Consider the following 14,247-nt stretch of genomic DNA (forward strand, 5'->3'; position numbering starts at 1 on the left):
CCTCCTGTACTACTGCTCTCGATGTCGAGGTTTATGTGTCTCTTCATGATATTTATGTTTTAATTCAACATTTCTCACTGTTTACATTTCGTAGCCTTCTCACTCTGTGCCTTGCGGCGCGGGGGGTGCGCCTTGGTGTGTCTGTTGCACATCCGTCGTTGCAGGCTAATGCGACCAACAATCGTTTGCGGGCTTGGCTTTCGAATGAACGAATCGACTTACTTACGAGTACTTGTATGCCGTACGACGATGATGATTCACGGCAATTGCGACCGAGCGACCGAGCGATAGGCGCCAAACAACGTATTTTTCCAAGGAATTTCTAATTGTTATGGTTACGAGTGAAATGAAATGCGTTGGTGTGCGAGGGGCAAATCGAGGTGCGTACTGCTCGTTTCCTGTCCGACGCATACACCCCTCCACGATATCTATGGCACGAGGAATCTCCAGGGAAGTTGTTATCGTGGAATGGGAAATGTCTTCCTCTGGCGCTTGTTATTTGAGACTGTAATGGAAATAATAGGCAATGGTCCGAACTATAGTTAAAGGTAAATTCATTTGCTCTTGTCTAATTGGAGTTGTTGGAAAGGTTGGATGTATAAGATTTGCAAATGACAGCAGCCAACAGCCCCTGGAAGCTATTGTGAAATTGTGATAGCCAATCCCTGGAAGTTGTGTCAAGAAGAATTCAAAGCAAATGGCCTTTATCTCGTTCATCCTTGTGCGTTAAACGATCATGACACTTATTTGGAATGAGTCGTGACATCTTGAGGCGATTGGATTGGAGATCTTGACAAGATATGTCCTAGTCAGCGTCGTTAGTAGACATTTCTGACGTCATTTCCAATGATATCTTTAACATACCTCAGAAGATATCTTAGCTTTGCCAATGTCTTCCCCAAAAATCGCTCCAAAACTCGCCCCAGCTCGGTTGCGCTCGCAAAATTCACACCCTAGCGTACCGCCATGTCAAAGTTTTTACCTATATTGAAAAGCTCGAACAGTTTAAAACCCATAAAAAAGCGTTATGCAAATCCGAGAGCGCACGACGGTATTGCTGGAAGGATGGAGCCAGCCGTCCACCATAAAGTGAAATTAAATTATTAGTTCTGCTTCCATGGCTGTACGCGGCTCTGAGATGGATATATGGTCGTCGTCGCCGTCGTTGTCCTCCTCGGCAGTGGTGTTGGTGATGGGGCCCGACTATGGGTCCTACTAGCATCATAAATCCAAACTCTTCTTTCGGTGCAACTCCAAAGGCTCTCTAACTCATTTTTACTGCACGCGGCGAATTTCATTTGCGCTGCTTAATATCGTTCCATGCCTTTCTGCAGTTAGATGGACGGACAGATCCGTGTGTGTGTGAGAGGTTATTGTCCAGTGTTGGATGAATAATTTGTGCAAAATGGTGTCGTAAAACTTTTCACCTTTTGTGCGCGAGCGATGTGTGCATGTTCCGAAAAGCGAACAACCTAAGGGTCGGTTTTGGATTTTGCCTTTTTTAGTAAGAAGGACTAAATGGAGCTGCATTGAGCGGACAGGAGACAGAGAAGCCTTAAGCCTATCAGTCACACACAACAACACACGATGAGGTGCAATAAAAATGCACCAGAACATGCACAGATGGGCGTGCTGCATATCCGTATTCTCCAATGTCGATTCTCACACGAAACGCATTCGATTAATTGCGACCGAGCGAGTCTCATAAACTATATGGCCGAAGTTATGATGTTGCCAATCTCTGGAGAGCTATAAATCTGTAGAAATCGTGCTCTAATCAAGCCCCATTGCTTATGATTTTGCCGAAACGATCTCTCCGCTGACTGATGCACAAAAACCGATCGTTAAAAAGCGGCTGATACTGCACAAGCGGCCGGTTATATTGCTATTGCGAGGAGCTTAAGAAATATGCCAATTTAAATTTAAATTTGTTCTGAAATTACATACAACCATCAAATGGAAAATGATGCAGGAGCATTGCAGCGGTGGTGTTTCGCGCGAAAGAGGAAGATCGTTAAACCCCTTGAAATGTCCTTGGTTTGTTGGGAAACCATCAACATCTCAGAAGTCCAAATCCAATCCTAGTTGGCCTTGGTTCGGTGATGTTATTGCTAGAAAATAATATGCTTTTGCAGAGGAAAAAAGACTCTCACACACACAGACGAGCTTCCTGGAACATAAATTTCTTATCCTTTCGTTAGTTCGTCTCGAGTCTTACATTTTTCTTGTAGCCACTTTTTCCCCCCTTCTCTGAGAACAGCCGAGAAACGGTTTTACGCATGGCGACGGCAAGGCAATGCGCGCTCTGTGGCGACGAAGACGGTTAAAAACAGGCAATAAAACGGTGGTTTGCGTTTAAAACCGTATCGAATAGTTGGCCATGGAAACGCACCGTGCTCCGTGCTCGTCGTACCTTTTGCAGAAACAGCAGAGTTGCTAGGGCAATGTGCATGAAGCGAACCAACTACTGCTCTCCACGTGGTCGTAAAATTTTACCGGCGACGACCCCGCGGCAATGCTTGCATATTCTCCCTCTGGACTCCGTGGGAGCTGATCCGTCGTTGCACTGATCCTTGGAGCCTGCGCATGGAAGGCAGTGATGAGTGTTTGAAGGATGTATGGCAGTAAAAAAAAAGAAGCTTAACATGCATATCTGCTGTGTGTGTGTGTGTCTCTCGGTTTTATGAGCCTTCCCGGGACTGTAACGTTGCAGCGAATAGTTTCCAATACAGCAGTTCAATATAGCCAAGAAGACGTAAACCAGAGTGTAGAAGGGGTAGTAAAGCGCAGGTCGCGCATCCTGTGCCGTGCTCAGAACAGAGAAACTGTGCGCAGCTCTCCTTCACGGTGGTCCTTGGGTGTCTTTGGCATTTCTTTGCATACGAGTTCAAGACACTTCAAAGATCCGTCTTAAACCAAAAAAACACATTCCAAATTTTTGAAGCAGAGTAGTTGCACAAACTGCCACACAGCACAAACGTTTTTGAGACAGCTTCAGAGACGCATTTTGCAAAAAAAAAACAGCATAAAACGATGATTTATGGGGATGCGTGTTTATTGGCGTGTCTGTTGCCTGTGTTGTCGTGTCGAGAAACGTGTTTTTTTGCCAATCAGCAAGGACTGTTTATTATAATAAGCAACATAAAACAGTGAACGGAATGAATAGTGTCGCCGTGTCTCTGTGTCCTTTCGAAAGGGAGATCGTGGAATGGTCATCCATCCTGCTAGCTCCAACTTGGATAAATCCCTGCCATTAGAACGTTTCGACCGGCCTCTATCATAACCTTTTTACTACGCTATGAACCAATATCACCATCATTTTGATGATGCATTTAATGAAGGCAAACACTAAACACGGCTCTTTCTCTCTCTCTCTCTCTGCACTGAGATTGACACCGTATATTGGGCCACTCTGAACATAAAACTAACACTAACACACAAACACACAAACGTAGCTCATCATCGATTGTCGATATCATTAAACAGAGAGGCGGCCACCACCACCCACCGGGGATAAAGCGGCGTATCTCAAGAAGAGCAGACTGGGGAACCACGCCGACGACGACCCTCACGCAAAGATCTCCGCCAGCCGGGGGCCGCGCGCGTTGGTGGCGCGACGAGCAAGCAACATTAAATATTTTCCTTCGATCTCGATCCACTTCCCCTTCTTTCTTTACCCCCCCGATGGGACTCGAGGATGGGGCCATCGAACTCCACTCCCCCCCCCCCTCGAACTCACTTGTCGAAGCTCTTTCTCTTTCTTCTCGCTCGCCCGTTGTGGCGTCGGCAGTGTGTCGGTGTAAAAGCAAAACGGCTAAAATAGAACAAATATTATCGCTTCACCCCCGGGTTTGTTGGTTATTATATCGTGATAGAAAGAGGGCGAGAGAGGAGGTGGGAGTTAGCGAAGAGTTTCGCGGTTTTCTTTGCCACCGCCGCGCTGCGTTCGTCACGTGGTGGCTTTTGGTGTCCCTGCTGGCTGTTGCCGCCGTTTGCTCGGATTGTTTGCCTGCCCTCATTACTTATTACGGAGGATATCACTCCGGCTGTGTGTGTGTGTGTTTGCATGTGTGTATGTTCACGCAACGCCATGTGCCATGAGTCAGAGAATAATGTTGTTTTATTTTGCCGGAGCCGGCAGGGAGTTGTTGTAGCCGTGTTTTTTTTTTGTTGGTTTGCGTGTGTAAATAATTCTCCACCAACCAAGAGAAACGCTATCGGTTGTTGCAAAAAAAAACGGGAAGGGAAAGTAAATAGTATTTAGCGATAAAGGTTCACCGAGCGCTAAAGCCCATATCAGCATCTTGAAGACGTGGCGAACGAGATCGGTCGGTCGGGTTGGCATGCAAAAGTTTATTACAGAAATATCCGTCCCCGCATTACAGAACGCTTTTACGCTTGGTGGTGTGGTCCATAAAACCCCACACATATTTAGGACTTTTATTAATCTTTGATTTCGTTCCTCTCTTCACCAGACAATGCCGTCTCCTCCCGGCACCACGGGCCGCATATGAAGAAGTCGGCCAACTCGTCCGCCGACACCGGCAGCAGTGGCGGTGGACCCGGCTCCGGCAAGCGAACGCACGGAAACAGCAATAGCAACAGCAGCAACAGCAGTAATAACACGATGGGTAACACCCACCAGGACAATGACCATGCCGGTGAGCATGCGGGTTTGGGCGGTAGCGCCAGCGCGAAGGATAAGGACGAGGACGATATTTACGAATTTAAATCCACCCCGAAAGATTCCAGCTCGAGCTCGAGCGACGAGAAGGAGGTTAGTGGCGGCGGCGGCGGCAAGAAAGGATCGGGCGACAAGACGGTCGACGGGGCACACCATCACGACGCGCACGACCATCATCACGGTGGCTCGTCGCGGGACGATCCGCTAGCGCTGGGCCATCATCACGCGGCGGACGATAAGCAGAAGGATGGTACGGGCAGTGGCGGTACGGATCATGGGCCTGGCAGCGGTGGCAGCCTTTCCTCCACTTCCGGTGTACCGAAGCGACCCTTTTCCGAGCTTAACGATGGTGGCGATGACGGCGGCCCAACGAACGAGGATGAAACGAAGCGCAAAAAGCGCAAAGATGCTGACCCGCTGGGAGGGCTCGGTGGCGTTGGCAGTGGTGCGGGAAAGGATACAGCTTCCTCTGGCAGCCTGTCCGGGGGGAAATCGGGCACGGGTGGTAGCCGAGGCTCTACGCCCCGCCAGGAGAAGGGTGGCAAGGCGGCGGGCGGTGTAGTGTCGGCGAAAACGCTCGGACTGTCGGCGAAGGGTGCGCTGGATCGGAAGAGTCCCTGCGCAAGCCCCAAACCGTCCCAGGGAGGTGTTGGCGCCGGGGGTGGAAGCAGTATGGCAAGCGGGGCACCGGCAGGTACAAACGTCACCGGTTCCGGTGGTTCGGTTGGGTCGATCGGCGGGACAGCGGCCAGTGGATCGTCGGCCACGGGCAAGGGTGGATCGTCCGGTACGAGCAGCAGCAATGACAGCGACGGTGAAAGCACCATGATGGGCGGCGCCGAAGACGGCGGCAATGGGAAGGGGGGCGGTGAGGGAGGGTTTGGAGGCGGCTTCAGCGGTCCCAAGGTGCCGCCGCTCAAGATCGTCATTCCGCAGCAGAGCGCCGCCGGCGACGCGGAGGTCGGTGGCAACACGCGCAACGGGAAGAACGCGTCGACGCGCAACCATGCCGCGCTGCCGTACGTGGTGGCGTCCTCGAACAGGTAAGGCGATGCTGGATGTAACGTTGTGTGAAGGCATTCTAATCATTCTTATTTTCCTATTTTTCAGCAACGATTCGACGGCGGACAAGGAAAGCACATCGTCCCGCAGCGCTAGCCCGGCCGATTCGAAAAGCTCGGACGAGAAAAATCCCTCCCAGAGCGGCACCAGCAAGGATGAGCGGACGCAGCAGCGTGTGTTGCGCAGCTCGCACCGTGGCGGCAATAGCAACAGCTCCGCCAAGGATGGCAACACGTCCGGTGTCGATCGGTCGAACAATTCGTCGCCGCAGATGCAGCAGCAGGGCAACAGTGGTTCGCCCTCGCCGATGTCCAGCAGCGGTGGATGTGATGGGACGGAGCGAGGTGGTGGAGGAGGCACGTCCGGCACCACCGGTGAAGGAGGAGGACGTTCGACGCAGACAAACAGTCCAGCGGGAGCGACAGCGACAGGAGAGGGTGACAATGGCTCATCGACTGGTGGCACGGGAACGGGTGGCAATCCAAAAAGCCCCACCAACGTGACTGGTTCCACGGGAGGATCGGGGACGGGTAATGGTGGATCAAACGAAAGCTCCGCTGGAACCGGAACGGGCGGTGGAACAAATGGAACCGGTTCATCCTCCAACTCCACAGCCCGGGGCGATGGATCGGGTGGAGGAGCATCGGGAGCAGCCTCAACCGGTGGACAATCGTCTGCAGGCGGCAATGGAACAGGATCGTCCGGCACGGGGCCGACACAAAACAACAACTCATCCTCATCGTCCTCCTCCTCGTCCTCTTCCTCCACCTCCGAATCGTCCGTCCATCCGCGCAAGCGGAAAATCAAAACGAACAAAGACCAATCCGCCGCTGCTGCGTCGTCCGGTGCGGCGGCCGGTAGCAATGCGACCGGCACTGGCAGTAATTCCGGCACCGCTCCCGCCGGTGCAGCGGGTTCCTCCTCTTCCTCATCCTCTTCCTCCTCCTCGACCTCCGGTGCGGGTGCAACGGCGAGCGAGGACAAGAAGGAAGCGCGCGAAGAAACGCCCGACGTCCATCCGCACGATCAGCCGATCACGAACTGCTACCAGATGTATCTGAACATCCGCAAGCAGATCGAGCGGCGCCAGAAGAGCCTGTTCCCGGTGCAGCCGAAGCCGCCGCAGGGCTTCAAGGACTACCTGATGAACCGGTGCACGTACGCGCTGGCCGGCAAAACGCCGACCGAACCGAACGTCCAGGTGCCGGCCACGCTGCCACCCTCGCTGAAGGAGATGTTCCAGGCGCAGGAGAAGGAGCGCCACAAGCTGCGCATGCAGCACATCGTCGAGAAGGAGAAGCTGGTGCTGGCGGTCGAGCAGGAGATACTGCGGGTGCACGGGCGGGCGGCCCGGGCACTCGCGAACCAGTCGCTCCCGTTCTCCGTCTGCACCATCCTGAAGGACGAGGAGGTGTACAACATCATCACGCCCGAGCAGGAGGAAAAGGATCGGAACGCGCGCAGCCGGTACAATGGGCGGCTGTTCCTGAGCTGGCTGCAGGACGTGGACGACAAGTGGGAGAAGATCAAGGAAGCGATGCTGCTGCGCCACCACAACGAGGCGGAAAGCTTGCACGCGGTGCAGAAGATGGACTGGGAGTGGAAGATGAAGGAGCATCTGCTGTGCGAGTTTAAGGCGAAACCGTTCATCGACGAGACGTACGTGCCGATGGTGAACGTGAATGATGATTTCGATCTGCTGCCGGCGTAGAGAGATAGGTGCGCCCAAGCGTTGCGCATTTTTTTGCTTTTGCGGAACACCAGCGTGCGTTTTTTTTATTTGCGCAGAATTGCGCATGGAGTGGATGCAGACCGGTAAAGGATGTATTTCTTTTTTTAATCACGTGGAAGACCGTAAGACGATTGTTGGTGTAAATATATGTACTTAGCATGTAATCAGATACCGGAATAAAAGTATTAAAATACAAACTATTCCCTCGTTGCTCTTACTTACTTATGCGGCGCAACAAACGCTTTGCGGTCTTGGCCTGCTTCTGGAGTGTTCGAAACCACTCACGGTCTCCCCCCTTCGTCTGTCAGATCATTATCCCGTCCTTAATGGCGGACGCCTGCACGCCATCTTGTCATCTCAGTTTGGGCCTACCACGCCTCCTCTGTCCTTGAGGACGGCCTAAAAAGACTTTACGAACTGGATCGTCCGTTTCCATGCATACAAAATGGTCAGTCCACCGGAGCCAGGCGAGCTTGATACGCTGCACGACAGTGAGCTCATCCATTGACCTTCCACAGATACGAGGCCAAGTATCCTTCTGAGCATCTACCTCTCAAACGCGGCCAAGAGGGTTTCGTCAGATTTGGACAGTGTCCATGTCTCAGAGACGTATGTGAGTACCGGTACTATATAGGTACTATATAGCCCCAGCTTCGTCCGTCGCGACAGGTTCTTTAAGCTGAACTGATTTTTCAGGCAGCCAGCATCCTTGCGCGCAACTCAGCTTCCATGCTATTGTCGTTGCTGACCCTTGACCCAAGATAGGTGAATTCTGGGACGGCTTCAAAAGTGTGTTCAACTATCTGTATGTCACGCCTACGTAGATTCTGATTATTTATCGGTAGGCCCGCTGATGTTGCCACAATCAGTTTGGTATTTGCCTCGTTTATCTGCAATCCGAGGTTCTCTGCCGCCAGCACGATCCCTTGGTAAGCTTCTGCTACATAGGAGAGCCGCAGACCAATGATGCCTACATCATCAGCGCATGCCAGGATCTGGGTTGACTTATAGAAGATGGTTCCCGTAGTCTCCACCCTCGAGTCACGGATGGCTCTCTCTAGCGCCAGGTTGAATAAGAGACAAGCAAGCCCGTCCCCCTGGCGCAGACTTTTGGTGGTAGTAAAAAGCCCTGAGAGTTTTTCATCCACCTTTACCTAGCAAGAGACGTTGGTCATAGTCATTCTAACTAGCCTTATCCGTTTGGCCGGGATTCCAAAAGAGATCATAGCGTCGTACAGTTTTACCCTGGCTATGCTATCGTATGCGGCTTTGAAGTCAATGAAGAGATGGTATGTGTCGTGTCTGTATTCAGCCATCTTCTCCAATATCTGCCGCATGGTGAAGATCTGGTCGGTGGTTGATCCAGAACGGTTCTCTTCGTTTGGGACGTTTCGGAATCGTCTTTGAACCTTTGATTTGATCGTCTTTGATTTCGGAATCGTCTTTGATACTTTCCGACTATCACTTCGACGTGCGGGACAAGACTGAAGGATCGTTGCTCTGTGATTGTAAATTTTAAAGCCAAACAAAGACATCCCCTTAGCGATTTTGTACAACCTTTTTATTTCACTATCAACCTAAACTCTACTCCAATCCCCACCCAATCGGATTGCCGCCGATTACGCCTCCACATTCAGCGTCGTGTCCCAAGCCTTCGCATTGACCTGCTTCAGGATCGCTTTCAACCCCCGACCCGGTCCACACTCAAACGTCCGTGGGAAGTGTTCGCCCTGCTTCCGCTCGTACATGATGTGCAACGTTTGCTCCCACTTGACCGGCCGCACGATCTGCTTCGGCAGCTGGCCCACGATGTGCCCGGCGCTCTTGTAACACTTCCCGTCCACGTTTGAGTGCACGCTGATGATCGGATCCTCAACGCGGATCTTCTTCAGTGCCGCCGCAAACGGTTCCACCGCCGGCTGCATCAGCTCCGTGTGGAAGGCACCACTAACCGGTAGCCGCTTGATGCGCCGTATGTTGAACCGTTTCGCGTTCGCCTCGAGAAAGCGTAACGCTTCCTCGTTACCCGCCAGCACCTTACACCCGGGGTACAGATAGTTCGCCACCCGACAGTCCGGCCCTTCGATGCCCTTCTCGATGCACCAATTCAGTGCTTCCTTGCACGCCTCACCGATGCGGCCGTCCGCACCGAACAGTACCGTCGCCATCGCGCCCTTTGCCTGCTGGCTCGCGAGCTGCATCGCTTCCGCCCGGATCTGCACCAACCGCAGGCCCTTGTCGAAGGGTATCGCACCGGCAAACACGAGCGCGGTCAGCTCGCCCAAACTAAAGCCGGCCGTGGCGAAGCAGTTCTCGATCGCGTTCGGCCGCTCCTCGCGCAACTGTTCGAGCGCGGCCAGCGACGTTACCATGACGGCCGGCTGGCAGTACTTCGTTTGGTCGAGCTTGCTCTTCGGTCCCTCGATGCAGATCTTGAGCAGATCGTACCCGAGCACCTCGTTGGCGAGGGCGAAAATGTCGCGCGCCCCAGGGTACTTGAGCAGCTTCGAGCCCATGCCGACGTACTGGGTGCCCTGGCCCGGGAAGAGGATGACGTTCGTTTCCCGCGGGTCAATCTTTGGTCGGTTTGCTTTTTTCGACTGATCGCGGCTGATGTACGTGCCGGCCACGTACGGCAGGGTGGCCCACTCGCTGTCCGTCCCCCCGCCGGTCGGTTTAATATCGTCGAAGGTGGCCGCATTTTCCAACAGATCCTTCACCTTTTCCGTGCCAACTACGGGCGGGAGTTTCGCGTCCGTCCCGAGCAGACGCAACGTCCGGTGGAGTTTGCGGTGAAATGCACGAAACAGCATGGCGAGTATTGAGTGTGTATACGAATTAAGAATCAGTAAAAAAAAACACGAAAATTATCCTTGAGCAAAGGGATTCTTTTTAAGTTCCCAGGCCGGCTTTTGAACGCACTTTGTTTACAATAAACCCGGACCCCGCTTGACAGTCGTCGAGTGCGCTGTCATAATGACAGCCAGCAGCGTGCGGTTTGTTGTTGTTTACGTTTCGCCGTTCGCCAACGAGAAATTATCCCACGTTGTGCAAAGTTAGAACGGAAAAGACGAATTTATACAGCATTGTTTTTCGGTTTTAGACGCTTGCCGGCCATCATGTGCAGTATCGTGGAGGATGACTTTGGTGACGAGGGCGGTGCACACGCCATGAAGGAGGACACACCGCAGCCGGAGCTGGGCGGTAATGAGCTGTGCCGCAAGTGCAACACCGAGCAGGCCGTTTTGAAGCTCAACCAGAAGGAACCGCAGTGTCGGGTTTGCTTTCTCAACTACGTGCGGCACAAGTTTCGGGCTTCGCTGGGTTCCACAAAAATCGTGCGCCGAGGATCGCGCGTGCTCATCATCCTTACCGGAGAGCCGGCGAACGTGACCCTGCTCGATATGGTACGGTTCGGGCTGGAGCAGGATGCGTTCAAGCAGCTACGGATAGTACCGGTCCTGCTGTACGTCGATGACGATTTCGTTGGAAACACACCGGAGGCAAGATTACGACAGCTGGCGGAGCGATTACAGGTGTTCAAGCAGTTCGAGAGCTTCCCGGCGTACTATACCGTGTGTGGTTCTTCGCGGCACGTTGCCCTTACGTTTGACGGTGCCTTTTCACCGGCCGGTTTCGAGCAAGATGAAGCGCGACTGCTGCAGGTGTTGGATGCGGTCCGATCGGTTTCGTCCAAGCAGGATCTACTGGAGCAGGTGCGCAAACAAACGTATCGGCAAATCGGTCATGCCCTCCAGTGTGCCTACGTCTTCCTGTCCGACATTGGGGTTGATCTGGCCAAAACGCTACTATCCAATGTGGCTCTTGGTCGTGGATGCTCTCTAGCGCAAGATGTAGCGTTCTGTGATGATCGCGATGATACGGTGAAGCTGGTACGGCCAATACGCGACCTCAATCCGGACGAGGTTAGCAACTATTTGCAGTACAGCGAGCAACCATTGCTGTCCTACTCGCCCGCCAAACACTTCGAGGATAAGCCAAGCTTGCAGAATTTGACCGCCAAGTTTATCGACAATCTGATGCAAAGCTTCCCGTCGACGGTATCGACCGTGTACCGAACCGGTGATAAATTGGACGCACCGAAAGCAGCACGAAACGGTCCCACCGTCGGCGATGGGACATCGGAACGGCAAGACGAAAGCGAGGATTTTCTTGCCCTGTTTGACAGAACGCTCACATTGGACGATCGGCCGTCGGGAGAGTGTTGCCGTTTCTGCGGTGCTGCCTTAGACTATCGAGGTTCGAAAACGCTGTTTGCTACCGAATATTCGCGCCTCGTTTCATCCCGGATTAATGCCGCCTGCAGCCATGAGGATATTTTACTAAAGTCCAAGCAAATGGAACTGGATGCGGAACGTGCGGTAAACGGTGAAGACGACCAGGGTGAAGAGCGCGTGCTTATGAAGCAGCTCTGCCATGGGTGTAGGAATATTTTTGAAGATTTAAATTAATAAATATGAGATGATCATATAATAAAAGCACTATGTTGTGGAAGAGAGAGAGAATATTGATTTGGTTGATGGTTTTTTTTTGTGTTGAGAATATATAATATATATTGAGAATATATCCTGAAGACAACAGTGTTAAGGTTCCTAACGTAACTATGTTCAGGTTCTTAACGTGCGGTAGGCCGGCTTGGCTATCGCCAAAGTCGCCAAGTATTTAAATCAGTTCAAAATGCTGGTAAAGTTAAATCCACAAAAACTCACGGTGAAGAAATGTATATTACACTGATAGTTACAAGACATCTCTTCAAACGTATTTTGTGAAGAGAGCCGAGGATAACTCCATGGTTATGAAATTGTTCAAATGATTAATAGTTTATAAATAAAACATCACTAAAGTAGAAAAGTACAGTAGCAACAATGTTATCAAATTGCCGAGGTGGTGCTATGCATCTTTACCCAACACAGGAGGTGACCAAGACGCTCAAGATCTTGATGAAGGTACTCGCAACAAAGTAATTGAAACCACACCGTAAGGGTTGCTGGGGTAATATGCCAGCAAAGCCCTACCATTCCTGATTTCCTATGACAAACGCATTTTGGTAACGAAAGTAGTAATCAGCAGTCAAGAGCAAACTAAAACATGGTCGTTCTGAGAGTTACATAGCTTAGCATGTACGGAAACGCTATAAATTACCAAAATAAATAAATAAATTTATTAATTAATTAACAAAACTTCTTCGGTTTGGGCACATATTGATTATATCAAAACAAAATTCCATTTGTTAAAATTATCGCTCCAATAAGGGATAAAAGTCCAAAAACCGTTATTTTAAAATCAGAACTTCAAAACGCACATACATGTTTCGATAAGTAGATAGACTTACTCACATTTTAATTGAAAATGTTTTCAACTATGAACGGGCACATAATGCACTCAGTAGATCGGGACAGAATGCACCAGTCAGTGCGTTTTCCCCATGGTGGTGGTGCTTTGTTAGGAAAAACGTCCTGTTTTTTAAACAAATTAAAACCATATTAAGTGATAAAATCAACAATTGTTGACAAGTTTCATTAAGAAACCTAAAATAAATGTTCCTTAAGTGGTGCGAATTACCCCAGAAGCCCCTATCTATCAAGCAAACAGAAACCATATGGAATATGCAACAATCTGGGCCAATTTCGAAGTGGACCACCCATCAAGAGATGAGTATAAGCATAAACAAACAGACACACGGAATACAACAAAATCGGGGTGTTGATGAAAGGTCAGCTGCAAACACGAGAGACGAATGCAGTCGCGAGACTTAAAGTCTTTTTAAACAAAACAACCAACCAACCATCTGCATATGCGATCGCGACTCAATAATTTGTTACGATCACCCGAGACATCTGTATGGACAACGTATTGGAAGTAATATTGGAGCATTGGTCTCGTGGTTAATAAATTGGAATGAGAATAATTGAGAAAAGATCCAAAGTTGATCATATTAAACCATTTTGTAAGATTTCAAAAACATCCAGAGCTTAATAGCTAGAAAGTTGAGGAAAATATTTACATATACGATCAGAATATTGCAAAATTGATGTAAAGCAAACCTTTTGCGATAACCAGTGAGTAATTGTCATGGTTAATCGCCATTGAACCAAGCACTTGTCCATGGTGCGCTAGCAAAGAAACAAGTGAAGCTTGATTGTGTTTTAACTCACAAACAACCTGATAAGGATTTAACGATTCCCAAATCGGTTTAAAAAATAGCAGAAGTTTTGAAAACCATTAAGCGTCACAAATTATGGAGATTTTAATAAAAACAATAACCTGAGACATATGTGCATGGTATTATATACATGAGTATTGGTATTGTAGAACATAAACAAGAAAAATAGTTTCTGTTAATCACCATATAATACAGATCTATTCAAAACATAATTGATTCTATTATTATTATTATTATTTAATTTCATAATGTCAGCCGCCTAGGGTTTCACAATAATATATCTTACAAACTATGGAAGAAGGAAATGTTAAGGATGGGAGATTGATGATAAAGACAAGGACTCAGAAAGACGAGAGCGAAAACTGGACAAGAGAACATGGTGGTCGAACATATCATGAGCTTGATTAAATGCGGCGCAAGCTCTCAAAAATGGATCTTTCTGACCAAAAACAGAACTGCGGGAGGGGGTAAAAATGGGATTTTACACCCAGCGATTCGTTCGTGCGGTAGGTAATGTAATTCTTATCTGTGTATTCGTAGCTCCGTTTATATTAAAATAATAACTAACAATCAATGGGAACACGC

General features: G+C 50.0%; 3 protein-coding genes across 9 annotated transcripts in view; 2 read left to right on the plus strand and 1 right to left on the minus strand.

The window, feature by feature from the left end:
- LOC120898557 (ankyrin repeat domain-containing protein 11-like) overlaps positions 1 to 7,678 on the plus strand; it is a 39,386-nt gene extending 31,708 nt beyond the window's left edge. For 4 of the 7 annotated variants that reach the window (XM_040304559.1, XM_040304560.1, XM_040304562.1 and 1 more), the window contains 2 exons: positions 4,476 to 5,727; positions 5,795 to 7,678. In XM_040304559.1, coding sequence (XP_040160493.1) covers positions 4,476 to 5,727; positions 5,795 to 7,457 — 2,915 coding nt within the window. In that variant the 3' untranslated portion in view covers positions 7,458 to 7,678. Of the gene's footprint in view, positions 1 to 4,319; positions 4,405 to 4,475; positions 5,728 to 5,794 lie in introns of those variants that run through there. The other 3 variants (XM_040304561.1, XM_040304565.1, XM_040304566.1) reach the window with 3 other exon arrangements.
- Positions 7,679 to 9,017: 1,339 nt separating this feature from the next.
- LOC120898572 (probable malonyl-CoA-acyl carrier protein transacylase, mitochondrial) lies at positions 9,018 to 10,449 on the minus strand. Its single transcript, XM_040304612.1, has one exon. The coding sequence runs from the start codon at positions 10,289 to 10,291 to the stop codon at positions 9,098 to 9,100; it is 1,194 nt and encodes a 397-aa protein (XP_040160546.1). The 5' UTR covers positions 10,292 to 10,449; the 3' UTR covers positions 9,018 to 9,097.
- A 9-nt stretch (positions 10,450 to 10,458) lies between these two features.
- Positions 10,459 to 12,001, plus strand: LOC120898569 (cytoplasmic tRNA 2-thiolation protein 2). The gene has a single exon (XM_040304610.1). It carries the CDS (start codon positions 10,598 to 10,600, stop codon positions 11,948 to 11,950), a length of 1,353 nt encoding a protein of 450 aa, XP_040160544.1. The 5' UTR covers positions 10,459 to 10,597; the 3' UTR covers positions 11,951 to 12,001.
- The last annotated feature ends 2,246 nt before the right edge of the window (positions 12,002 to 14,247 follow it).

The sequence above is a fragment of the Anopheles arabiensis genome, chromosome 2, assembly GCF_016920715.1.
Source record: "Anopheles arabiensis isolate DONGOLA chromosome 2, AaraD3, whole genome shotgun sequence".
Classification (NCBI taxonomy): Eukaryota; Metazoa; Arthropoda; class Insecta; order Diptera; family Culicidae; genus Anopheles; species Anopheles arabiensis.